Genomic DNA, 25,624 nt, shown 5'->3' on the forward strand with positions numbered 1-25,624 from the left:
ACCCATACTCCCATAGGTTCTGGCTTTTCTTAGGATCCACGAACCAGTCGAATGAGCAATCTCTGTGTTTCCAAATTTTCTGAAACTTCAACAGAATATTGCGAGCTTCACCTGGGGTAAGTTCTTCTCTAATCTTTAGTTTTATACAAATTTAGTAGTAGACAAGCAAGTCCTATGATTTACTGTTGTTCTATTCAGCTCGAATTTTTATTTCTAGCAAGATTCTGTTTCTCTTACTGGTCACTAGGTCTTTGGTCTTCAGTAAGGAGTAGCATAAAGATGTAGAATTTAGGAACACCGATTCATGGATTTATCTTTTTGTTGGGTATTGGGTTTTTCTTTTGTGATTTTCGTGCAAAACGGCTCAATTAGTTTTTTCCCCTTTTGTTCTTGATTGCGGAAGTATCACTGGATTCATGTATTTGGATTTTGTTTCCAGCTACATATAGGTAGCCGAGCTGCAGTGTTTGAATAGTTTTCTGGCTCTATGATATTTCGTTAGTCTTCATGTACTTGATTTGAATAATTTGAAAAGGACAACATTTTGGGTTCTGTTGGTGAAATACTTGGGATTTTGGCTGGATTCCTGGATATATATATATATTTTTTTTCCTTTTAGGAAAATTTTTATGTTTCTTCAGTTTTGTGTGACACTAGGATTGTTAGTTTGGTTCCTTGTACATATTAGTTTATATGAACTTTTTTCTTTCATGCTTTGACATCTATATTGTGTGCAGGTGATGGTAAGTCTGATTCTGTAAAGGGTGACATTTGTTCAGTTTTATTGGTGAAAATTGGTTTGTTGTTAATTTAAGTTTGGAAATGGGTAGTACATGGTTCCCTTTTGGAAAAATCAGTGGGGAAAGTTGTTCTTGGAGAATCACTGGCAAAATAGCTGAATTATGCAATCTGACTGGTATAGTTATCTGATATGGAAGTTAGAGATAAGCGTAGGGTTTACCTCTGCAGTGCTATTGGAAGAAAGAACATCCTCTGATAGAATAATTTAGTTCTTTTTATGATTGGTGCTAATTTTTGAGGTGAAGATGGATTACTCCTTTCAACCTAGGGGGAAAGGAACTAATTATTGGCCTTCTTCACAAGCTTCATCGGGGGTTCTCCAGTCAGCACAAGGTGGAACTGAAAATCTGATTGCAGATGAGCCTGCTAGTTTCTCAGACCTCATGAACTTTGATTCTTATGCTGAAGTATGTAGTCAATCATCTGTGGACCCAACTCTTCCATACTATGATATGAGTCTACTACAGTCACCTGGTGGGTTTGCCTCTTTTTCTCCATTGAATTTTGCAACAGTGAGCTCTGGCATCTTCTCTATTACTGATGAGGATGCTCTCGGTGCTGATTGTGCTGCCAATATGGAATCTCAACAAACAGATACTCAGCTCTGTTTTCCATTGAATTCTTCTGAAGCAGAGGAGCTGGGTTGTAAAAACAGCAGTAACTGTTATCCCTCAGTGAACACTCTAGACATGGGCAATGATATTATTCCTAGGCCACTAGAGTCATCGTCTGCTGAGAGGATGTTTAGGGCCTTGAGCTTATTTAAAGAATTATCTGGAGGGGGGATTCTTGCACAATATTGGGTTCCCGTTAAATTTGGAGATCGGCTTATTTTAAGTACTTTTGATCAGCCCTACTTGTTAGATGAAATGCTTGCAGGGTACCGTGAAGTATCAAGAAAATTTACTTTCTCTGCAATGGCAACACCTGATTCCTTTCCTGGGCTTCCTGGGCGTGTTTTTATGTCTAAGACGCCTGAGTGGACCTCAAATATTGTATATTACAGCAAGGCTGAGTATTTGCGGGTAGAGCATGCGGTTGAACATCATGTCCGTGGATCTATTGCATTGCCAGTTTTCAGCCCCCCTGAGAAGAAATGCTGCGCAGTGCTTGAACTTGTAACCTTGAAAGAGAAACTCAATTTTGATCTGGAGATGGAAACTGTCTGTCGAGCTCTAGAGGTTTGTTTTACCTTTTATGTATGTTTCTCAGAATATTTCTTCTTCTTTGCTCTTCTCTTCTCTCTCTTTCTCATTTTTTCTATGTTTGTTTGTTTGTATGTATGTATGTATGTATGTATGTATGTATGTATGTATGTATGTATGTATGTATGTATGTATGTATGTATGTATGCATGTATGTATGTATGTATGCATGTATGTATGTGTAGGTACCTATGATTTCCAGAAGGAGATTAGGTTCCATAGGTTCATTTGTTTCTAAGTCCTATTTCCTGGCTGAATTGTTTGTGGCATCATTTTTTCCTGAAGAATAGCCTAGATGCTCAACTGTTTGTGTAATTGTAATGGTTTCTGAGTCACACGGCCAACCAGGAAGCCTAGGCTTACATAGGGAGCACCATCCTACAAAATATAATCACAAGTCATGGTGTTCTATTTTTCAAAATATTCTAACTAAGGAACCATTGGCATTTTAAGTGTTTGAAACCAAGTCCCTGTAGCCAGCCCAAGAACAGAAGAACGGAGAAGAATAAAGAAGAGGTAGAGGAGTAATGCGAGGTTTGAAAAAAGAAGGCCTGGAATTAGATTGAATTCTCTAATTGCAAGCTCCGTGCTTTATAATTCATATTATAAAAGTGCAAAGATCCTGCTGTCCTTATGAAATTGGTGGCAGACTCATACAAGGAATCAAACTAAGCAGAAGACTTACACAAGGAATTAAACTAAACAACCCTAAAAACAAAAAATAAAAAATAGGGACAGAATTGTCCCCAGTTGGCTGCTGCAAGATTTTATCACTCCTCACGCTGGAGCATTCAAGTCACCCATGCTGATGTAGCCTAAAGTGAATGAGGGCCAGTTCTTCCAAGGTCGTTAAGAGAACCAATTCATATGGGACCAAGAAAGGGTTTCTTAAAATTTTGGTTATGGGATATGGGGTGGTTTATGGTTTTAATCTCAACTGAATTTAAAATAGTGACTGTTTTTCCCTGGTTGGATTAACTCATATGGAGGAATATCAAGCATAAGGGTTGTCAGTTATAAAGAATTTTAAAATGGTAGATTATCTAGTGGGATGGGGCAGGTTCTTGAGATATGGGATGAAAAGTTATGGGAATGGGGTGAGACTTGGAGGGAATGTAAGCAATGCTATGGGGATATGATTGCCCATGTTTGGTTGGGTTTGGATGACTAAATTAGAAGATGTAAGGGTTCTTATTTTGGCGGGTTTTAAGGAGTATGCAAATTGAAGAAATTTTTATAGCTTGATATCAGGGAACATAATAGGTCAATTTGGGTCTAGGGTCACTAGGTTTGGGGGATGATTTATCTAAAGTTTGATCGATCTAAATGTTAGATTGGCGTAGATCTGACCGTGAATTTTGGGTCACTTGAAGAGTCTGAATATTCAAAAAACTAAAAATGAGATTGATATGAGAAGGGGAATGAATTAATTGCTATTACTTACCAGTAACGCAAGTCTGGTAATGGGCCAAGATGGAGTTGGAATAGTGAGGGTTGGCTGCAAGCATTGCCGAAGGAGAATCCGGAACCCTTCAAATGGAAAGCCCTAGGTTGCTTACTCAAACACATTGAGGTCCCTTACCATTGATGAGAAGCTCTACTAACACTTTGCTATTAAGCAGTAAGTCACTCTTTATTAATTGTCTTCTCAAATATGTTTACATGTCCAGGGCCTTTATTGTAGCCTTACATAAGAAGTCCTAGTAAAATGATTACTTAGAAATTGACTTTCCTAGTTATACTCAAGATACTAATCCAAATTCAAATATGAACTTTATAACTAAACTTGAAAAGGATTCCTTATCATATACTAAACCGAATCAAACCTAACTTAAACTAAAATAAACATGAACCATACTATTCTACCCTTATAACTTAAGTTGGGCAGAATATACAGAAGTGATAAAAACCTATTTTCGTTTTTGGCCTAAATGCTGAACTTATGGGCCCATAAAATTGTCTGATGACCACGTAAACTTGCTGCCTAGAGGCCCAACACCTAGATCTATCAACCCTAAACTGATTTCAAAGGGAAGTTGGCCAATTTGGTGTCAGACTTGCATCACATGTTCAGCTTGGTATAATTAGAAGGAAAACTAGGAGCAGTTAGTGCCTGCGTAAACATATTCGCTCACTGCTTAGATGAGGACACAAAGGGAGTGGCAATCAATTTTTTCATCGCAACATCTGTGACAAATTGCCAATCCACCTTATACTAATGGTGGATTACTATCAATATAAGTAGTAACTTGATCACAGACTCACAGTATATCTTCATTGGAGAATCTATTGGAAATCCCAGTTCACAAAGTAATGATCGAAGTCACATCAGTTCTGCGGCAGTATGAGCCATGACTTGGTGCTCAGCTCTAGCACTGGACCAGGAAATGTTAGTTTTCTTTTTACGCCCCCAGGTGACTAAGTTCCCCCAGACAAATGTACAACCTGTAGTAGATTGTTGATCACTGGTAGAACCTGCCTTATCTGCATCAGAAGAGGTCACCAGATCCATATGTTGATTGGGATGATAAATTACACCTTTGCCTAGGGCATGTTTAAGATATTAGACTACATGGACAACAACATCCCCATAGGCCTTTTTAAGAGACTGCATAAACTAACCTAGAACTCCAACATTAAAGATATCAGGTCTCATAACAGTAAGATAAAGTAGTTTCCCAGTCAGGCTCCTGGAGCAATAAGTGCCATCCAGTATTCTCCATCAACTCCAAATTCTTGAGGGTCCCATGGGATATCCATTGGTTTTGAATAAAGCATTCCTGTGTCGATTAGAAGATCAAAAACATATTTCCATTGAGATAAACTAATCCTCTTTTGCTATAGACTATTTCTATGCCAAGAAAATATGATCCCTGAAGTTTTGGGACTTTCTTTGCAATTTGACCTGTATCTCTTCAATGCCAGCCCTGCCTTTTTTAGAAATAATTATATCATCTATATGCATGACTATAATAACAAAATTGTCCCCTTGACTACAGACAAAAGCTGAGTGGTCAGAGTAGCATTGGTAAACCCACAAGTGGTAACAATAGCGCTAAATTTCTCAAACCATGCCTTAGGATATTGTTTAAGATTGTAGATAGCTTTATGTAACTTGCAGATCCTTTGTTGGTTCTCCCTTTGAGCAACAAACCCTGGAGGTTGCTTACTTCTTCTTAAAGGGCACCATATAAAAAAGCCTTTTTGATATCAAGCTAGAGTAGAGGCCAATCAAAGTTAACTGCAAAGAGATGACTAGGCAAACCAAGTTCAACCAGGCAGCTGGATAGAAGGTCTCAAAGTAGTCAACCCCACAAATCTGAGTGTAACCTTTGGCAACCAAATGGACTTTGAACCGCTCAAGGGAGTCATTAGAGTGATACTTGGTAGTACAAAAAGAGATGATTAAGCAAAGTTAACAACAAAAGATGATTAAGCAAACTGAGTTCAACTAGGCAACTAAAGAGAAGGTCTTGAAGTATTCAACCCCATAAGTCTGAGTGTAACCTTTAGCAACCAGACTGACTTTGAGCCACTCAAGGGAGCCATCAGAGTGATACTTGGTAGTATACACCCATTGCACTTAACCAAGTCCTTTCTGGGAAGCAAATCACCTAAGCTCCACATGTATCTTGAGATTAAAGCATCCATTTCTGCATCCATGGCAGCCTTCTAGTCAGGATTTTGTAGAGCCAGAGAGTGATGGGGAGGAATAATAAGGTGGGTAGTGAAACATCAAGATTATGAACATGATTGGGAAGGTGAGATATAGAGACAATTCGGTCAATAGCATAACAACAACGGAAGGAAGTGTGCAAGAGCATTTACCTTTAACAAAGTGCTACAGGTAATTCATCCCAAAAAAAAGAAAGAAAGTGCTACAGGTAAGTCATTTGGAGTCTAAGATGTAGGACGCTTCACCTGAGGAAGACGGTGGTGCCGAGGGTGTTGGAGGAAGAGGTGTGGCGCCCATTAGATGTTTGCATTGATAACCTTAAAAAAGCAACCTAAAAAGGGTCATCACGTGTCCTCAGATTGGAGAAAGTAGGATGTATCCTCAAAGAAGGTCACATCTGCACTAACATACTGTCCATGGGTGAGAAGGTCATAGCATCAGGATCTTTTTGAGTGCAAGAGTACCCTTAGAAGACACACTTATTAGGCCTAGGGAAGGTTTATCAGTAACAAGGGGTAGATTGTTAACAAAACAGACACAACCAAACACTTCAGGTTGTAACAAAAAATGCATCAAGGCGGGAAAAACCACGGAAAAGGGGGATTTGTTGGAGAGAACATGCAGACAATACACCAGCACACCAAAAGCGTTTAGGAACTTGCAAATGCAACATTGGAGCTCGGATCACTCCAAGGAGCTCCAACCAGAAGATGTCCCTTTATAGGTTTAAGTTTAAGGTCCAATCCAGTCAGAAATTTGAAACAAAGAACTCATTTCATGGAGACTTAAGTTTCTCAACATCAATGGTGAAGGGCCGAAATATATTCAAATTGAATATACATTTAAAGGAGCTCTAGTAGTCTTGCAAGGGTTTACTGAGTTGCTGAAATTGAAAGAGCCTCTCATAAATTTAAAAAATGCGACTCATGTTTTGTCTTGGGAAATATGGTTCCTTCAAGTCATCCATATCCCACTGACAGTAGAGTGAAATATAACATTGGCAGCTATATTTGGTTCCATATTCTATAACCGGACCTTGGTAATTGCGTTATTTTTGGACCAAACATCATAATTTTTATTTAGTGGAGGGATGTTCAGCTTCAATCAACAGTAGTTTACCTTTGGTCAAGATATAGACTCAAACACCTTGGGTCCATAGAAGGTAGATGGAGCTGCCTTTGAGGTTGATGGATGTTATCTGAACATTAACTTGTTCAGATGGAAGTGTGGTGCTCTCTGTAGAGGCTCTCAGTAGTCATCTTGAAGGAACAAGAGGCAGAGGTGTATCTTCTGATTTACTAGAAGAAGGGCAGCAGCAATGGTAGAGCCATTGAGGTATACCTTCTAATTTAGCAGAAGGGCAGCAGCAGTAGTAGAACCACAGAGGTATATCCTCTAACTTAGCAGGAGGGACAGCATAGTCGCAGAAGTGCAGATGTATATCGTCTATTTTACAGGAAGAAGGGACAGCTGAAATGATTCTAGTAAAGGGTGATGAAGCTGATTCTTCAACCAACCAAGTAGCGCAGCCCAGAGAACCAGAAGAGAGCAGATCAAACCCAGATTGATTTTCCCCCTATGGAAGCTCGAGCTGTAAAGAGGAAAACTGATAACGTTAAGGTTCTCTGGGGTCTTCAGCAGTAGGTATTTAGCTCACTTCATGAAATTCTTGAAGAAAGATCTAATATATATATAAAGCACCGTGCAGTGGCTGCACATCAAAGAAGATAAAAAAAATAAAATACTGATGCAGAAGCGAGGAATGAGGGTTTCCTTGGGCTGATTGCAGCAGCTTCTGATAACATTTTAGAAACCAAGACCCTTTAACCAGCCCAAGAACAGAGGAACAGAGAAGAAGAAAGAAGAGGAAGAGGAGTAATGCAAGGTTTGAAAGAGGGCCTGTGATTAGAATGAATCCTCTAATTGCAGGATCAGTGCTTTATGATTCAACTTATAAAAATGAAAAGACCATGCTGCACTGAAGAAACTGGCGGCATACTTATACAAGGAGTTAAACTAAATGGCAGATTTATACAAAGAATTACACCAAACAACCCTAAAACCAAAAAATAACAGGGGAAAATTTCTGAGATGGTCAGATTTTAAAAAAGATTTACTCAATAAGATATTTAAAAAAAAAGTTTTACTCAAATGGATTTTACAAAATCCCAATTTTATGATAATTTCTCCCACTCAACTAATATTCTCCCATGAAGGCATGAACTACCACATCAACACTATTATATATATGTTTAGTTAGTATTTTCTACCTTTTTAAATAACGTCGTATTTTCAAGACTACATTATTAAAATAAAATAATAATTTTGAATGCTAGTAGCTTACTGTTATCTAAAAATCCCAAATGATTGTCTATCTATATTTTAGGAATTGAATTAGATAAAGAAAGTTATTTAAAAAGGTAAAAAAATATTACCTATTTATATATAAAAACTTGAGGGTAATTTGGGTAGTTCATAGGAGAATATTAGTTGGGGCTAAGCTGTTCCTAGATTTAGCTTTACATTAGCCAGTGCTCATTCCTATTGCCCTCTATTTATATGTGGCGGTTACTGAGTTAGTCCCACCACCTGTTATGGTATTTTTCTACCATCTGGTAGGTGTAGAGGACTGTTGTGGATCCTCTTGTTCATGCATCAGGGGGCCCACTTGAACAGATTAATTGCTTGGTAGTTGGAATCTCCTGGGTCTCCTGCTACAATTCTTTGGAGAATAACTTGACTAGAAAGGAGTTGTAGGACTTTTGAGGAAGAACGTTTGGGTATTCTCTCGGGTCTCTTTTTATTTTTCCTTTGTTTCTCTCTCTCTCTCTCTTCAAATTTGGCATTGTATTTTGGGTGTCTTATGATTACTTTATGTCTGATCAGCTAAATGATTACTTTATGACTACTGATTACCTAACTGGTTAATTTTTCTATTTTTAGTTTCTTAGGTGTTCATAGCGCTCTTCCTCCATACAGGCTTTTTTAAGTATAGGAAGGACTTATTTTGCACCTTTCACCCTTGCTGCCTATATATATAATTGTGACCTCTTAAAAAATAGAACAAGTAGTGGTTGAGCATAGATAAGATGGACCGTAGGTTCAGATTAGATGCCCCTTTGACAAGATCCCAAGAAAACCCTTAAAGAGAACTAGGTTGACTAGTAAAGTTAAAATCAATCTTATCTGATGAAGCTCCAGTCCTGGTCATTTTCATTAACTGTTAGATTTAAATTCTAGTGGTCAGTTTTGAGTCAATAGTCAACAATAAATTTGAAGTCCTAGCGAACTAGAGATTTAACACAGCTGCAGATCTGAGGCTCAGATCAGCCACAGATTTTGGTTGACAGAGCCTCTTAGGGAGTCCTTTGTTGCCTCATGAGATGTGTGAAATCTCTTGCTCAGATTTCCCTAATACTGATCTCATCAAAATGGAACTCAAAATAAGGGCAGGCCTTGGTGCAGTGGTCAGTGGACCACAGTTGTAGCCTGAGGTCAAGGTATCAAAACAGCCTCTCAGGAATATTTCTGGGCTAACTGGTAAGGCTGTGTAGGAAAGATTGCCCCCAGGGTCTGCTTCTGCGGAAGCTTTTGGCACCACGCTCGCCCTTTTAAATGGAACCCAGATTGGGCTGCTGCGAGGTTTTCCTGGTTGTTTTCTACTGGGCCTTTTTGTGCCTCGGATTACAGTATTTAACCAGCCATAACTTTAGAATAAAACAGTTCAAGCCTCAGTATCAAACAACCGCTAAAAAGCTTGAATGGTAACAGCAAGAATTGATACTTAAAGCAAAACAAAACATAGAGAAGGAAGATACGACCTTTAATTTTCCACCAAAACAGCCCGGACAACATCAGAATCATGGTGGGAGATCTCGCGAGATCTCGCTATTTTGAGATAGCGAGACGAGAGGAGAGGCAAGATCTGCAAGATGGGAGATCTCGCCACATCTTGCCGAGATCTCGCCATATCTCGCCGAGATCTCGCCATATCTCGACGAAATCTCGCCTCTCTCTCGCTGCAACCATAAAAACTTGTCAGAAACTTGATTTTTGGCCGGAAGTTGTTGGGGATTCAACTTATAAACATCTTTAAGACATCTACAACATCAAATTATCATCATTCAAGCTTATTTCAACTAGATTTTCAACAAAGGTAAGATTTTCCCCCAAATTTGAATTTTTTTCAAATAGAATGTTCTACAATGGGTGTGTAAGTCTAATGTAAATATATGTTGATCCACAAACTTTGATCTACACTTTCATGGAAACCAATTTAATGTGACATTTAAACCGATATGTGACATACTATAGTGATGAGTTGACTTGGGAGTCATATGTGGCCACCGTTCAGAATCAGTTGATGCAGAATGCTGAGTGATACTCTTGCTGTCTTGTAGTCTTGTAATCTTATTACTCACATACTCTTGTGATTGTGAACTTATGGATTATGATTTATGACTTACTAGAAGTCTAAAACTTCTTATGGTTGTAAAATTTTGAAGACATTTAAGTTCTTTGATAGTTTGATGTGTAATGTATTTGATACTTTATAGTTGATAACATGAATTACTTGATATCTCTACATTACATGTTGTCTAACCTTGCATTTCACAGCACTTTGATTTTACACATAGGGTCGACTTAGAAGGCATACTTAGGGTTATTTTCTCACAAATCTAAGGCCACCAATGTGTTCAAAAGGCCTTAAATAGGCTAAATACCAAATTTCAGCCCAACCGGGGCCCTAAAACCCACCGAGATGGGCCACCGAGATTATGCCAAAATTTTGGTAGATCTCGACCGAGATCTCAGTATTTTGGAGTGGCCATATCTCTCTCGAGAGCGAGATCTCCCACCATGATCAGAATCCCTTTAAGCCCTGTAGTTTGTCACCCTGACGAAGTTTCATAATTCCTTACTTCAATAGCAGCAAATAGATGAGTAGCTTTTGGATAAAAGGATAAAAAAGAAAAATAGATAACGGCCATACTTCATTCATAAAATCATTGGATAAGCAATAGCCTTACAAGCTGTGTATTTAAGTGACTCCTTACCTAAGTAAAAAACCTGTTTAAGTCACTCTTGCATAGGCAATTAAAACAAAAAGGAAACTCTAGGTAAGTGTCCTTAGGTGACACTGAGGAGTTTAAAAAGATAGCCTTAAAATAAACTAACACAACCAGATAGTAGCCTATGATGGGTCCGGTGGAACTAAATAACTGTGACAGGCCCATCAATGGGGTCATTAAAGAAGTAAAAGGTCTCTTTCTTTTAAATCATGGCAACTATGTAATGGTCTATTTGTCGGTTTTCTTCTTGTAGGAAATATAATTCTTATAGCTTGGTATCTGTTAACTGTTGTAATCTACATGTGGTATTTAAGTCTCTACTTTTCGTAAGTAAGTGGCTATTCTTTTTTTCTGATTAAAAAAAATTGAAGTGAATGTGATTCAAACATATGTGTCTTCTAACCTATAGTTTTTACAGGCTGTAAACTTGAGGACCAATGTGCCATCTCGAGGTCGTTCAAAGGTACACATCAATGCCATATTTTAGTTGTGCTGATTAGCATTTTGAAGAAAATGTGGATAATCTGCTTCCAAATATTTACTTGTCATTCTCACTGGTATTACTCTAAATTCCTCTTTATTTCACAGGGCCTCTCAAAGAGCCAGAAAGCTGCCTTGACTGAGATAGTTGATGTTCTAAGAGCCGTTTGTCATGCACACAGATTACCACTGGCTCTTACATGGATTCCCTGTAGCTACATTGATGGAGTTGATAATGAATTTTCTAGAGAAAATATGAGAGAGGGTAAGATAAGCATGGCTGAGAAATCTATGTTGTGTGTTGAGGATACAGCATGCTATGTTAATGATATCGAAATGCAAGGATTTGTGCATGCATGTACTGAGCATCACCTTGAGAAGGGTCAAGGTGTTGCTGGAAAAGCACTTCAATCAAATCATCCCTTCTTCTCCCCTGATGTCAAGGGTTATGATATAAGTGAATATCCACTTGTACTTCATGCACGTAAGTTCAATCTGAATGCAGCCGTCGCTATCAGGCTAAGGAGCACCTACACTGGTGCCGATGATTACATATTGGAGTTGTTTCTGCCTCTCAATTGTAAAGGGAGTTCAGAGCAACAACTTTTGTTGAACAATCTTTCCTGTACCATGCAGAGGATCTGTAAGAGTTTGAGAACTGTTTCAGATGTGGAACTAGTTGGCCAACAAGATGGTAAAAGAGCGGGGACGGACTTTCAATCAGCGGCTGTGCCTGGAGAAAGCTCTAAACTAGCGTTGCCGGATCTTGCTTTGGATTCTAACAAAAGGGTGTCATCTCATATATCTAATTCAAGCAATGAAGTTATTGTGGCAGATGGCCCTCTTGATCAGGTCTGTATCTCATCTGGACTCACTTTTTTGGTTAACAAGGTTCGTTTCTTCTACAATTTTGTCATTGAATTATGTCATTTTAAGTAATAAGAAACCATTGTTAATAGCATAGTTTTATTGCCCTATGTAAGTCCATGCCATCTTTTTGGATCGACTAAAGAATCATTTATGGGAAAAAAACATGTTGGTTCCCAATGCGCGTAAGCAAGTTTGAGGTGAAAAGTCTACTGCTCAACAGGTCCACCTCATAAACTTGTGTCAAATTGACATGGTTGTACTAACCTAAGTAACTCCTTTTTTGGATGGTCTAAAGGATGGTATATGGAAACAAACAAGCTGGTGCCCAATGTGTGAAAGCAAGCTTGGGGTGGTATGTCTAATGTTTAACAGGTAGACCTCATCAACTCGTGTCAATTTAACATGATCAGGTGATTACTGATATGTTGAAGATAGAAGCTCATTTTCCTCCCCACTTCAATTTTTGATAGCTCAAGTGACCATACTATGTAGTTCTATTTTTCTAGAGACCAATTTGAATCCAATAGAAGGACCTACTATGAACAAGCTATCTTGCTTAGATCTAAATAGGTGATTTTCGGTTATGTTTGATGTGATTCAAGGTTTGATGGTAGGGTTGCATTGAGTTTATGTAAGGGAGTCATCTAGTGCAGGTTATTGTAAGTTTTATTATGGAAAAATTTCAGGGACACTCCAAAATAATTTGGCAAAAGTACAGACACCCCAAAACTATTCCAGATTGACAATTCCCATTTCCATTAGAACCATTACTTTGTTAGAGGAAATGACATACATAGGCTTTGTTGAAGTATACGCAAGTTTTGGTCTGTTTTATTGTTCACATAAACAGTAACGTAAACAAAATTATGCCAGTGATGCTCCTCTACTTTCTATTTCTAACGTAGGAATCGTGCTACACAAGTTTTGGGAGTTTTTAGAAAGCATTGTTTCTATTTTCTGTTAGGTACTAATTTTATAACTTTCCTTTTTCAGCACTTTCTATTTTAGACAGATTTTAGGAGTTGGAAGAGTAGAAAATTCTATCTATAAGTTGTAATCTTTATTTCCTTTTATAGAGGGCAAGATAGCTTGCTTCTCAAGTTGTAGTCTAGACTATTGATATCTATAAATAAGAGGCTGCAATTCTAAGAGTTGTAAGCTAGAATCACAAGATTATGTGATTCCTATCAATTCTTTTTATTTCTTCTTCTTCTCAGTTCTTCTTCTTATTGCACTGTTTTAGTTGATTAAAGTTTATTTTCTAGCATGGTATCAGAGCTTTTTTTAATCAACACGGTGTTGTTCTCGGTGTTTTCTTCTGAAGTTCTCTTTTGGTGTCCCTCTCTTTGATGCGCAACCACCTACTGCTGTACTTATTTTATTGTTAGATCAGATGATAATATAAGCTGATCTCTTATACCTTTTCTTCTCCTACTTATCCCAGAACTTGATTGATTACTTTGATCTATTATTTTTTGTAGTTCTACTTCCTTCTGCAGATCTGTTTTTCTCTGCAAACACCTGTTCGATTCTATGTTGCAGAATTTTTCTGCTATTCTTCTTCAAGTTTTGGTGCGCAGCCACCTGCTACTGCAAATAATATGCTACTTAGATCAGGTTTGATTATGCAAATTGATCTCTTTTATCTATTATCTGTACTTAGATTCCAGAACTTGGATTAGATTTAGAAATAGCTACATCATCTTTTCACTTTTCATTTTTGCATTATGCAGATTTTTTTTTCTGCTTGTTTCTGCATACTGCAGTATTTTATTTTGCCCTATCATGATTTGGTTTGGTGTGATTCATAGCTGGTTCAGTCTTGGTTCAGTTCTGGCTCAAGTTTAATTGGTTCAATTTTATTCATAGTTGGTCTAGTCTTTGTTAGTTTGTTGCTATTTCTTACCTCCTGTTAAAGTCTTATTCAATTTTGGGTTCGATTCTTGTTTGGTTCCTAATTGACATTATTCCCCCTGTCCTATCTTTAATTCCACATTCTATATCCCTGTTTTCTTTAATTACCCATCTCTCTTATTCTATATTATAATCTTGCTGTCAAGTGTTTTCCCTTCCAAGTCTGTTCTCCATTTATAAATCTAGTTCCTTTCATTTCCATCACTTCTTTATTTACAAATAGCCTCTTGAAAAATATGATTTATTACCATTGGGCTTGTATATTTACCAATAACCCCTTGAAAAATTCTGGTTTATTACAATGTTGCCATTATCTTAATCCATCATGGGGAGAGTTTGGAAGATGTTTCTTGGATTCAGAATTGCTAGACGAATGAATATTACATCTACTATAAAGGTCTCATTGGAAATTGTTGCTTGGGTCTTGGGATATTTTTATATTGGTTATTAGTTGTCATTAATTGTTCACGTGTAATGCTACACGTGAGAGGGGGGGAATGGTACCTTATTCTAAGGTGTGCTGAAGGATATTTGTGAAGATCTTTGTTCCCAACTTTTGGCATTCTACAACAATACCATTACCTATATTTATCTATCTACTTGGTTTGTAGTAACCTATACTAGTTTTATCTACCTATCTGTGGTTTGTAAAATTGTAATAACCTGTACTATCTTTTTCTTATTTGGTCCGCAGTAACCTATAATGTCTTTTACCTACTTGATCTGCAATAACCTATACTATCTCTTACTTACCTATTTGGTCCACAATAACCAATATTGTCTTTTACCTACCTACTTGGTCTACAGTAACCAATATTGTCTTTTACCTACCCATACTTTACCAACTACTTGCCTTCTTGCAAAGTGTTTATATGAACATTGAAGCTGCAATTTTGAAGAATCAGTGTGGAGATTCCTCCCCACTATTGGCATTATTGGATAGTGCCTTTGATGCTGCTATACTTATGAATTTATTCATCTTTAATGCTGTTGATTGTTCTCATTATCAGTGGTTTTTCGACATGAAGAGTTAAAGTTTTTTTGTTGGTGTCGATTATCTCTTGGATTAAGTTCTCTTAGTGTTTATCGACATCTGCTATTGCTACACATTCAAGATTGGTGCTTACTTTCAAGTTTATTCTTATTGTGTAAGCTAAAGTTTGCTTTGTATATACTCCAGCTTAAGGGGGAGTGCTGAAGTATACGCAAATTTTGGGTTGTTTTATTGTTCACATGAATAGTAACGTAAACAGTATTATGCCAGTGATACTCCTACTTTGTAGGAATCTTGCTGCACAAGTTTTGGGAGTTTCTAGAAAAGCATAGTTTCTATTTTCTATTAGTTACTAATTTTAGATCTTTCCTTTTTCAGTACTTTCTATTTTGGACAGATTTTAGGAGTTGGAAGACTTGAAAATTCTATCCATAAGTTGTAATCTTTATTTCCTTTTATAAAGGGTAAGATGGCTTGCTTCTCAAGTTGTAATCTAGACTATTGATATCTATAAATAAGGGGCTGCGATTCTAGGAGTTCTAAGCTAGAATCATGAGCTTATGTGATTCCTATAAAGTCTTCTTCATTCTTCTTCTTCTTCTTCTTCTTCTTCTTCTTCTTCTTCTTCTTCTTCTTCAATTAATGTTTATTTTCTAACCCGCTTCTTCCCTTTTTTTTTTTTGGGGGGGGGGGGGAGGTAAGAGATAAACATACGATTAGTCGTACTATTTTATATCTTATCTTGTAATGTAAAATGACGAACAGAGGAAGAAGAAGGAGCCCATGGAAGAAGGATTCTATTTTACTATTGAGCAACATTATAAAGTCATAAGAGATTAAGGGCAATAGAGGATTTATGAAATCATCAAACCATGACAGAACGGAATTTGCTAATGGAGTGTACTATTGTGCAAATTTAAGAGACATTTTTGGGGTTATTGCCAATTTGGCATAGGTTTGGGTTGGCCAGACCTCATAAGGGTTTTTTGGTCTTTTTCCCTCTCCCCTTGAACATAGAAGGGTCTAGTAATTTCCCTGATATTTTTGAGATCTGTGTTTACTTGTTTTTCAGTTGGATTAGTGATTGGAATCCTTTGGTTAGATTTGGACTCCTTGTTGAATCGAATTTTCAAGTAACATTCCTTTTGGATAACTATTATTTTTGCAAATTACTTTGAGTTAGGTGAGCTTAGAAGACTCCTTTTTACTTTGTTACTTAGTTGATGAATTGTAAAGAGAATCCCAATCCAAAAAGGATTTCTTAGTAAGAGTCCAAGTTTGTTTCCTAATTGGTTAGAGTCCTAGTGTTACTCCTTCAATGTAATAAGGCTATAAAACCTTGTATTGAGATGCTGACTGGATGAATAAAATTGAGAGCGTTGAAGGACTCGGGAGTCATGGGTTCCAAGAGGGATCCCCACAGCTGAGTGTCATCTTCTTCTTCTTCTTTACTCCCTGTGGCAGCCTAATGAGAGCACTTACATCAAGCTCTAATGAACCAGCCACTCTCCCACAAGTGAATACCACTCCCTACCCCATTCTCAACCCAATACCCCTCCCTAATCCATTGCAAGCTTCCCCTTCTCTCTCTCTTTCTTGCGACAGCAGCACCCTTCCCTCTCCCAAAACCCTAGATTCCCTTCACCCCCTACTGATACGTATCATCCTATACCTAGGATGGCACCTCTCTATTATCTCTCCTCCTACCTCTAGAACTCCCAAAACCCTAGATTCCCTTCACCCCCTACTGATACGTATCATCCTATACCTAGGATGGCACCTCTCTATTATCTCTCCTCCTACCTCTAGAACCCTAACCAGCCCTTTATTTGAATTTTCAGAATTTTCTGCATTTCATCTTCTTCCTTAAAGCCTTAAAACCCTAAACCTACTAAAACTCCAATATCTCCCTAACCCTAATCTAAAGCCTAAACCCTTTTAGGATTAGTATCCCTACCACCTACCTACCTTCGATCCTAACCCTATCTCCAACTAAGAATCCTAAACCCTATAGGAGATCTAATTTTACTTGGAAAAATTCTGCAATTGCAGATTGTTAAAAACAGAATAATTCTCCCAAGTTTCCAGACCTAGTCGTAGCCTAGACCTCTCCACACCTAGATCCAGGCATTGAGAACCCAATCAGACCTGCCGCAGGGTTCCCTGAGAGTTTTGAGAGTGTTTTAGCTGCTTTCTGAGTTTTAACCCAAGACAGCAAGGGTTTGAGACCTAGATTGCTGCTTGAGGAACCTGAAGACTGGCCCAGACCCTGGGTTACATCAAAGACTCTCCTAATAGTTTTGATGAGATCTAGTTTAAGAATGCTCCATGAAGATATGAAGAGAACATACTAAAACCATCTGGACTCGGAGCATGATCAGGTTTGTGGGAGTGGATGGTGCTAAGGATCTCCTCACAAGGGAATAGAAGCTACTTAAGGTAAGAAGTGACAAATTTATTGATGAGATCCAACGGAAGGGGACCGTGAGCAGAGAAAGATGGGGAAGGAGAGGAGAAAAAACTGCTCACTTTGAGCTTGATGTTGGGAGCAAAAAACATTCAACCATCACTGGTGAGGAGAGTGAGAATGGAGTTGAAGTTAGTCTGAGCTTTCAGAGAACAATGGAAATAAGCTGAGTTCAGGTCTCTATGCTCTAGCTGTTTAATACAAGATTTCTGGTGGAGAAACTTCTCTTCTTGAGTTAAAAAAGAAGAGGTCATATTGGAAAAGGAATTGGATGTGGGCAAGGTTGGGATGATAAGAAACAACATTGGAGGAGGTTTTACCAGATGCTCAGAATTTCAACACTTGATGACTTGAGAACTTCTTTGGTATTTTGAAGCCTTCTAGCATTAGTAGGAGAGGAAATGACAATCAGTGGATTCGGCTTTCACTAATCCTGAAGGACAGAAGGAAGAAAGGGGATGTGGGAGTCCCACATGTCAAAGAATTTGAAAGGTTAAGGGCCAAAGGAGATGGGTGATGGAGGAATAGATGGCAATGGTTGTGGTTACAGAGGCTGGGAAGAAGGAAGGAAGGGCAGTGAGCTAGGTTTCATTGACTTGATTCAGTAGTTGCCCAAAAATTGAGCTTTCTACTAGTTCTGAAGTTTTCGGGAGAAAGTTGATGAAAATTTTAAAATCTGGCCAAGATCAATCAAAATTTCTCCGACACTGCTGAAATTTTGGTCAAAATATCAAAATTCAGGTAAAATATTGTATGCCTAATCTAAGACTTGATTCAGTAGTAAAATGAAGGCTTTGCCCAAAAAATTGAGGTTTCCTACTGGTTTTGGAGTTTTCAGGAGAAGGTTGGTGAAATTTTGAAATCTTATGAGTTGAAACATTGCTGAATTGAGCCAAATACTGATATTTCAGGCTAAATATGGTATGCCTATAGAGTCAGCTGTTTCATTCAGAGGCTTCTTGAAACCGAAATATTTCATGAAACTTTGAACCATATGCTGTATCAGATCCTAAACACCACCCAGATAAGGGTTGTGTAATGACATGACAATGGAAGTCTGATTGTCTGTAGAGAGTTGGATGAATGGTAGAAACTGAATATCTTCTGCCATCTCTGATTGAATAATACATGAAACCATAACTTGGATTTGCAAAATTATTCAGTGATGTGATGTCTCCCCTTTTGTAATATATTTTGAATAGCAACCTTTTTCTTCTGGTGTATTTTGGTGCCATCGAAAAGCATACTTAGATACCTTTCCAATGCGATTTGGAAATTGTACTAGGAAAGTCTAGGGAACTTATGGATAAAATGTTTTGACTCGTTGGCTTAATGCATTGAAAGCTTAATATGTTAGACTTGTACAATTTGATACTGCATATCCCATAAGAAAACCAAGTAAATGCACTAATAGTCCTATCTATGATCATTCAAATGAAATAACAAGGTCACTCAAAGTTCTTGAGAAAACTATTTAGTATGATCTTTTTGGTTTACTGAGAACCTTTTGTGTTCTAGGGATACAACGTTGCAGGTAGAGAAGTCCCAACTGCTAGATTGGTATCATGTCCAACTTTTCTCACAGAAACACAGTGTAAACATAACTTGCTGTTGTGATTTGGAAGGCATGCATGCATCTTTGTATAATGAAGGGAGATCTACGATTTTCCAAGCCTGTTTCAAAAGACGTCTGTCAGTCAAGTTGATGCTCCTGTAGTGAAAGAAGTAAAAGTGGTGCTAAATGAATCTCTATTTTATTGAATCAAGGTAGTTTGGTTACTGGGATTACTACGATTGATTCATAAATATAGTGCCTGGGTACAGATGTTTTGAATGACATGTTTTTGTCTCGTACACATGAAGATTGCCCCTGCAATCTCTGCTTCCCCTGAGGGTTTGTCTGAACACATCTGTTTCAAAGTACATCATTCGTTAAATGACTATGCCTATCATAGGTATTGCACCTATAGGGAGGATATTCATGTTGAATCCCTAGTCTGAAGAGGAATTTCTTCAAAGACAATCTGCTGACTCCCAACCAGAATTCCTCAACCCTAGGTTTTGAAATATTCTGATGCTCCTTGGCGCAATGGCCGTACTTGTTTGACAATCAATAGAGATCTACCTTCTCACTGCCATTGTAGGAGAGAAAAGGTTGTCATTCTAGTATTCTTGGTGGATCTAGGAGTCTATCCAAAGTACTTTATGAGAGTAGATACTGATGTTAATGTTGAAATCCTACCTCCATCATTGAAGTCTTTGTAGTTGGCCAGAGATGGGGTATGGATCTCGGTGCCACAATGCCACCATGTCTGGTTTCGGTGAGAATTGAAAGGAATAAAACCTTTTGCTTAGAGATTATTTTGAAAGGTGTCTCTGTCCTCCAGTTTCTCATATATGTACTTCCCAACAGACGAAGGAGGTACCTCTTATGAATTGAAGTACTCTACCAGAGAAATCTAACTTGTTTCTTATGAACTAACTTCATGCAAATCCAGCATCGAATTGATCTATATCCCTTTAAAGTCAACCTAGGTTTGATAGATATAGGTGTTGGGCCTTCGTTTAATACATTTTTGTGGTTATGGACCTATTCAGTGGGCCCAAAAGTTAAGCATCTAGGTAAACTACAAAAATAGGCTAGTTTATTGGTTTAGCTGGCCTAATTATGTGCATCCCACCCAACTTAAGTTATAAGGGCAGAATAGTCCTTTTCTTATGTTTTCTTTTAGTTTTAAGAGTCTAAGTCAATTAGTTTGTATTTTCCTAGTTTCAGTCAGTTTCGAAGTCCTAATTTCACTAGGACTTCTTATGTAAGGCTATGAATAACCCACCACCGATTAGAATAGATGAAAGCTGATTAATCATTTTTTCCTTCAAGCCTGGAGTGCTTTTTTGTGTGTGTTTGTTGCTGCTGCAACTACTGGTTTATGTCAGCTTTGGTCAGAGAAGGTCCAAGAGTTGAGTGTTCCATTAAGGTTCTTTGTGAAGTCAACCCAAATCCTTGCTAGCTGAATAGGCAGCTTTCTAGAAGCCATTTCATTCATTCCAGGGTTTCACATGGTTCCTCATCTAGGTATCTAGTAGCCTACATTCCATTCCCCTTCGTATTACCCCTTTTTATTTTTCTTAAATTTTCAAACTTCTCAGGAGACCCAAAATCCAAGGTTAAATATACACCAATCTAACCGTTAGGTCTGTCCAACACTTCACACACATCACACCCCCCCCCCCCCCCAAAAAAAAAAAAAAAAAAAAAAACACTCACTATTGACCTTGGATCCTAGTTTGAGCCCATTCTGAGCATCCAATTTCAAGATATAAAATCTTCTCTTGAATTTCTGTACTTCCTTAAAATCTCCAAACAGAAGCCTCATATCTTCTGATCTAAACAGCCAACCCAACCTAACTTGGGGTATCATATCTTTTTATTATAATATTATACCTGAATTCCCTTGAAGTTTCAACCCATTTTGACACCTTTATCCCATAGCTTCTTGTGATGGGCTATGTATCCTTGATACTCTAAATATTATCTAAGAGTATGATTTTTAACCACAAAGCCTAACTTAACCTTTTTCCCCTAAAACCAAATATCCACCCCATATGAGTTGTTCTCTTAATAATCTTGGAAGAACTGGCCCTCATTCAAGTGAGGCTACATCACATCTATTAGATATTTCACTTTAGTAAGAAAACCATCAATGATTGGATTTGGATAAACATTCATATGGGGAAGCATGCAAGCCTTCACCGCAGAAGCAAATAAGCCTTGGTTTTCAATGCAGGAGCTGATCCATCTGTAGCACCATTTAGACAACTATCACAGTTGCTGGCGTCATTTTGGTCTTTGATGCCACCATGAACCACAAGGGCATAGTCACTTTGACCACTTCCAACCATGTCGCTGCCACGGACAGTATTTCTGCATTAAAAATCTCACGATTAGAACCACCCCTAACCTGTCCTACTCACACAACTTGAACCCGCCACTCTGGAAAAACTGTCTTGAGACTGACGGAAGCGTGACAGTGGCTCCCCTTGAACATGCCTATTGTGGAGATGTTCTTCCCTTTTTTAATGAACACCATACTAACAATTTCATCCATTTGTAACGCTAGCAGGGCAAAACCCTGATATCTTTCTTCCAATAATCCTTTTTCACTAATAAACCTATTTAGCAAGGTGATCTCATTTTTAATGTCTCCTGTAGTTTCATTGTGTGCCAAGTTTTATTCCTTTATTTTATCAGAACTTTGAGTTACAGTTTCCCACTTTAAAAAAATACTGCCACAGTTTCTTCCCTGTGCATCTGACTTTTTACTTATATTCTTGCTAAATGATTTATTCCCCACTGATTCCTAAGCTCCTTCATACATTACAAGAACTGTTTTCGGACCTGCTGTTTTACTTAGCTTCATTTTCTTTGGAGCTTCTTAGATGGTCGTTAAATTTGTCGTGTGTTCTAATAAGGGAATAACCAGTTTTCCCCATGGTCAGATTAACCAAAGCATCACTGTCACATGGAAGAAGTTATGTAGGTGGACTTCAACCAGACCATGCCCTTTTTCCTAATGAACTTCATGCTTAATAGGATCTCATGATGATGTATTAGTATCCATTTAAATGAGAAAAAATTCAGTATTTCCCGGGTATAAATGATGAAAAGGTTGTGTAACACATACAAAATCTTTTAAAGATAAAGCAGTAATTCTTGGACAAAGATAAAGTTACTGTGTTGGAAGCATGAACCAGTTCTTATTTGTACCTTCTTTTTGGTAGTATACAATAACTTGTCATTGGAAATTGAAAATTTCCCTTTTGAATTTGTTCCTTTTTGGTTTTAAATTTCATTAGTTTTATATTCTGATCCCCTTTTTTGGTAATAAACTTTATAGACTGGTGGCCCAAAGCGACATGTAGAGAAAAAACGAAGTACTGCAGAGAAGAATATCAGCTTGAGTGTTCTTCAACAGTACTTCTCTGGGAATCTGAAGGATGCTGCAAAAAGCATTGGTGGTAAGACTTTGTACTGTACAAGTTCCTAACATCTTGCTTCTCTAGACCCTTAATTTTTTTCGATGAGAAATGCTTTACTAAAGATGGAAAGCAATTCCTTGAAACAGAGTGTCTACAAATGTTAGGCACTTAATGCCAAAGATGGACAAGGTATGAAACCAAAATATGGTAAAAAAAGAAGCAATTAACTTTTGTTACACTAGAATACAATATTATAAAATAAAGCATGAGGTTTTCTGGAAATCTGAAGCCAAGCCAGATTACCATATTCTCATAATTCTTTTTTGCTGAATGTTACTGACAAGAGCCAGCAAATGTTTTTTGCTAAATGGGTTCACATGGCTCTATCCAGAGGACAAGGTCTTTTCATGTCAAGGATGGAATTGGTTTCGAGTTTTAGGTCTTGGTAGCATTGTCCCCAGCCATATTTGGGGTATCTGAAATGTGAGTTTTTCTAATTTGGTTGAGGGTCATTTTAATAATTTGCTTCTATTTTTACAACTTGTGGACAAGGAATTAGTGTAATATATATATGCACATGTTTTACTTTATTGTTTTGGTGGGTCTGGTATAAAATAATCTATATTTTGAGGTCGGATGGATGGAACAAGGTTTGTAGTTTATTTAGATAATCAATCTTTTCTGTTATTTGCATAGTTACGATGGTGATTTCTTTTAAGATCTGAAATGTTGTATCCTAAAACTTCTCTTCAAAAATTGATATTAGTTTCCAAATTAGTCATGAAGTTTATTCTGGTGATGGCATTCACTATTCTTGAATACCTTGTTTCTGTAGTGTGCCCTACTACATTGAAGAGGATATGCAGACAGCATGGAATCTCCAGATGGCCATCTCGAAAGATAAATAAGGTGAATCGTTCACTAAGAAAAATACAGACGGTGATCAACTCTGTGCAAGGTGTTGAAGGTGGACTAAAATTTGACCCCATAACTGGGGAACTTGTCACAGCAGCATCTGTCATCCAAGAATTGGAGGCACAAAGCTGCATATTCTCCCACAATAAAATTCAAGCTAACAGAAATCCAGAGTCAACAGCCCAAGATTCGACATCAATATCTACTGTCCGGTATGTGGAGTGTGAGAGTTCTGCGGTGAAGTTGGAACATGATGAATGTTCTGGGGATGCCCACCAGGTGGGGCCTATGGTGAGCAGTCTCCTTTCTGATAAATTTAAGGGAGAAGATGAGAAAGACAGTCCACAGCTGATTGGTTCTAGTTATGATCCTAAATTTTCTACATCAGATCCAGGATCACTACCACCTGAGAAACTTGAAACAATGCCATGGGCTAACACCAGAGAAGTGTCTCAGGATTCATATTTTTCAAAAGAGAGATGCAACAAACAAAAATCAAGTAAGAATGATTTTGGACTAGAAAGGCCTGATCAGCATGTCACTTCTCCAAGTTCGAGTTCAATGCCATCAAATGATGAGATAGGTATGGATTATGATGATGGGATGGATGAACATAATCAAGCCTCTTCGTCTGGAATGACAAGTTCTTCAAATGGTTCAGGCTCAATGATCAATGTTAGTACAAACTTTCAAAGGTTCCATGTGAATGGTCATTCAAAAGGAGAAGGGTCCAGCAGGGAAAATGGAGCTCTCATTACAGTGAAAGCTACTTATAAAGAAGATACAGTGAGATTCAAGTTTGACCCTTCTTCAGGGTTTTTGCAATTGTTCGAGGAAGTTGCAAAACGGTTTAAATTGTCAGTAGGGGAATTCCAACTCAAATACCTAGACGATGAGGAAGAGTGGGTCATGTTGGTGAGTGAGTCCGATTTGCAGGAGTGTCTCGAGATAATGGACTCTATTGGATCTCGTAGTGTCAAGCTCACAGTACGAGATTTGTCATACATTGGGGGCAGTTCTGCCAGTAGCAACTGTTTGTTCATGGGAGGCTCCTGAAGATCCAGGTCTAATGAACAACTTTTTGCTTCAAGGTCTGGTCTGTTTTGTTGTACACTAATGCTTCAAGGTCTGGTTTGTTTCGTCGTATGCTAATGGTTGGTGGATGAATCTACTTGTCAAATTCTCTATGGCTTTGGTTGCTCGTGTATAGAGATATGAATGCGATTAGAGAATGGAGTGAATCTTGTAAATGACCTTGAGAGTTAAGAGTTTGTTTTTGAAGGATCTGATGCAATCTCCTGCTGCTCAGATATCCTCGTGTATATTTTCATAAGGATATAGGATTTTTAGATACAAGTCTGTAGTTGATAATTTTGTAGTCTGCTAGAAATATCATCTTAAAATCTTCCACTCTAATCCTCTCTAGCTTTTTCTTTTTCCCTGGTAGGATCCTCCATAGTTGTAACTGAAGTTTCAGTAATATGCAAGTTTGTGGAAGTAAATTCTCAAGGGATTGCCTAGCCTTCAGCGCAATTGTATGCTAAGGTAATCTGTTTATTGTTAATAATTCTTTTTGCTAACTGTTTCATAGGGGTTTTGTGTACAGTTTTGGTTCACTTCGATGCATGGAACCCTGCATTAAGGGTGGGCTGGAGTTGGAATCCTTCCCTGTACAGCTGACAGGACAACATTTGCATGTAACATGTAAGCTTGCTGCTTTCGTACTCTTCTTCTTCTCGGCTTTAACAAGAAGGAACCCATTAACGTTTGGCCGTTAATTTTCAAAATGCCCATAATGACTATTTTACCCTTGATAGATGTAAAAAGCCATATTTATCCTTTGAGCAAATTACTTATACACCCTTTAGGTTTTTAAACTATTATGATTACATCCCCTGGAGTTTATTGTGTTACAAACGTCCCTTAAATCTACTTAAAAAATCAGTCGTTGCTGCTATTCACCCTCCTTTTTTTTTTTCCTCCCTCAAAAGTCGAAACAGGTTTGAGGGAAGAGGGCAGTTTGGGGAATCTTGAAAATATGGTAGATGACAGCGTGGAGAATCTTGAAAATATAGTAGATGTTGTTGAGTCATCACTTAATCCCATTATGTTAATTATAAGAAGTGTTTGATATATGATTTGAAATATATGGGGTATGTAGGAGTGTCAATTTGTAGCTGTAAGCGAACCGAATTGGCTTGTTGTAGCTCGATCTAACCAAACTGGAGCATAATGGGCAAGCAAAAACCA

The 25,624-nt window shown here is 37.9% G+C and overlaps 1 protein-coding gene across 1 annotated transcript; it reads left to right on the forward strand.

The window, feature by feature from the left end:
* Nucleotides 1-25,624, forward strand: LOC149005163 (protein NLP9-like). Its single transcript, XM_089169642.1, has 6 exons — nt 1-116; nt 738-1,982; nt 11,173-11,217; nt 11,343-12,086; nt 22,378-22,498; nt 23,295-25,624. The coding sequence occupies exons 2-6, from the start codon at nt 1,047-1,049 to the stop codon at nt 24,428-24,430; spliced, it is 2,982 nt and encodes a 993-aa protein (XP_089025768.1). The 5' UTR covers nt 1-116; nt 738-1,046; the 3' UTR covers nt 24,431-25,624.

The sequence above is a fragment of the Hakea prostrata genome, chromosome 9 (assembly GCF_041222555.1).
Source record: "Hakea prostrata isolate BN-2017 chromosome 9, UWA_Hpros_2, whole genome shotgun sequence".
In the NCBI taxonomy this organism is placed as follows: Eukaryota; Viridiplantae; Streptophyta; class Magnoliopsida; order Proteales; family Proteaceae; genus Hakea; species Hakea prostrata.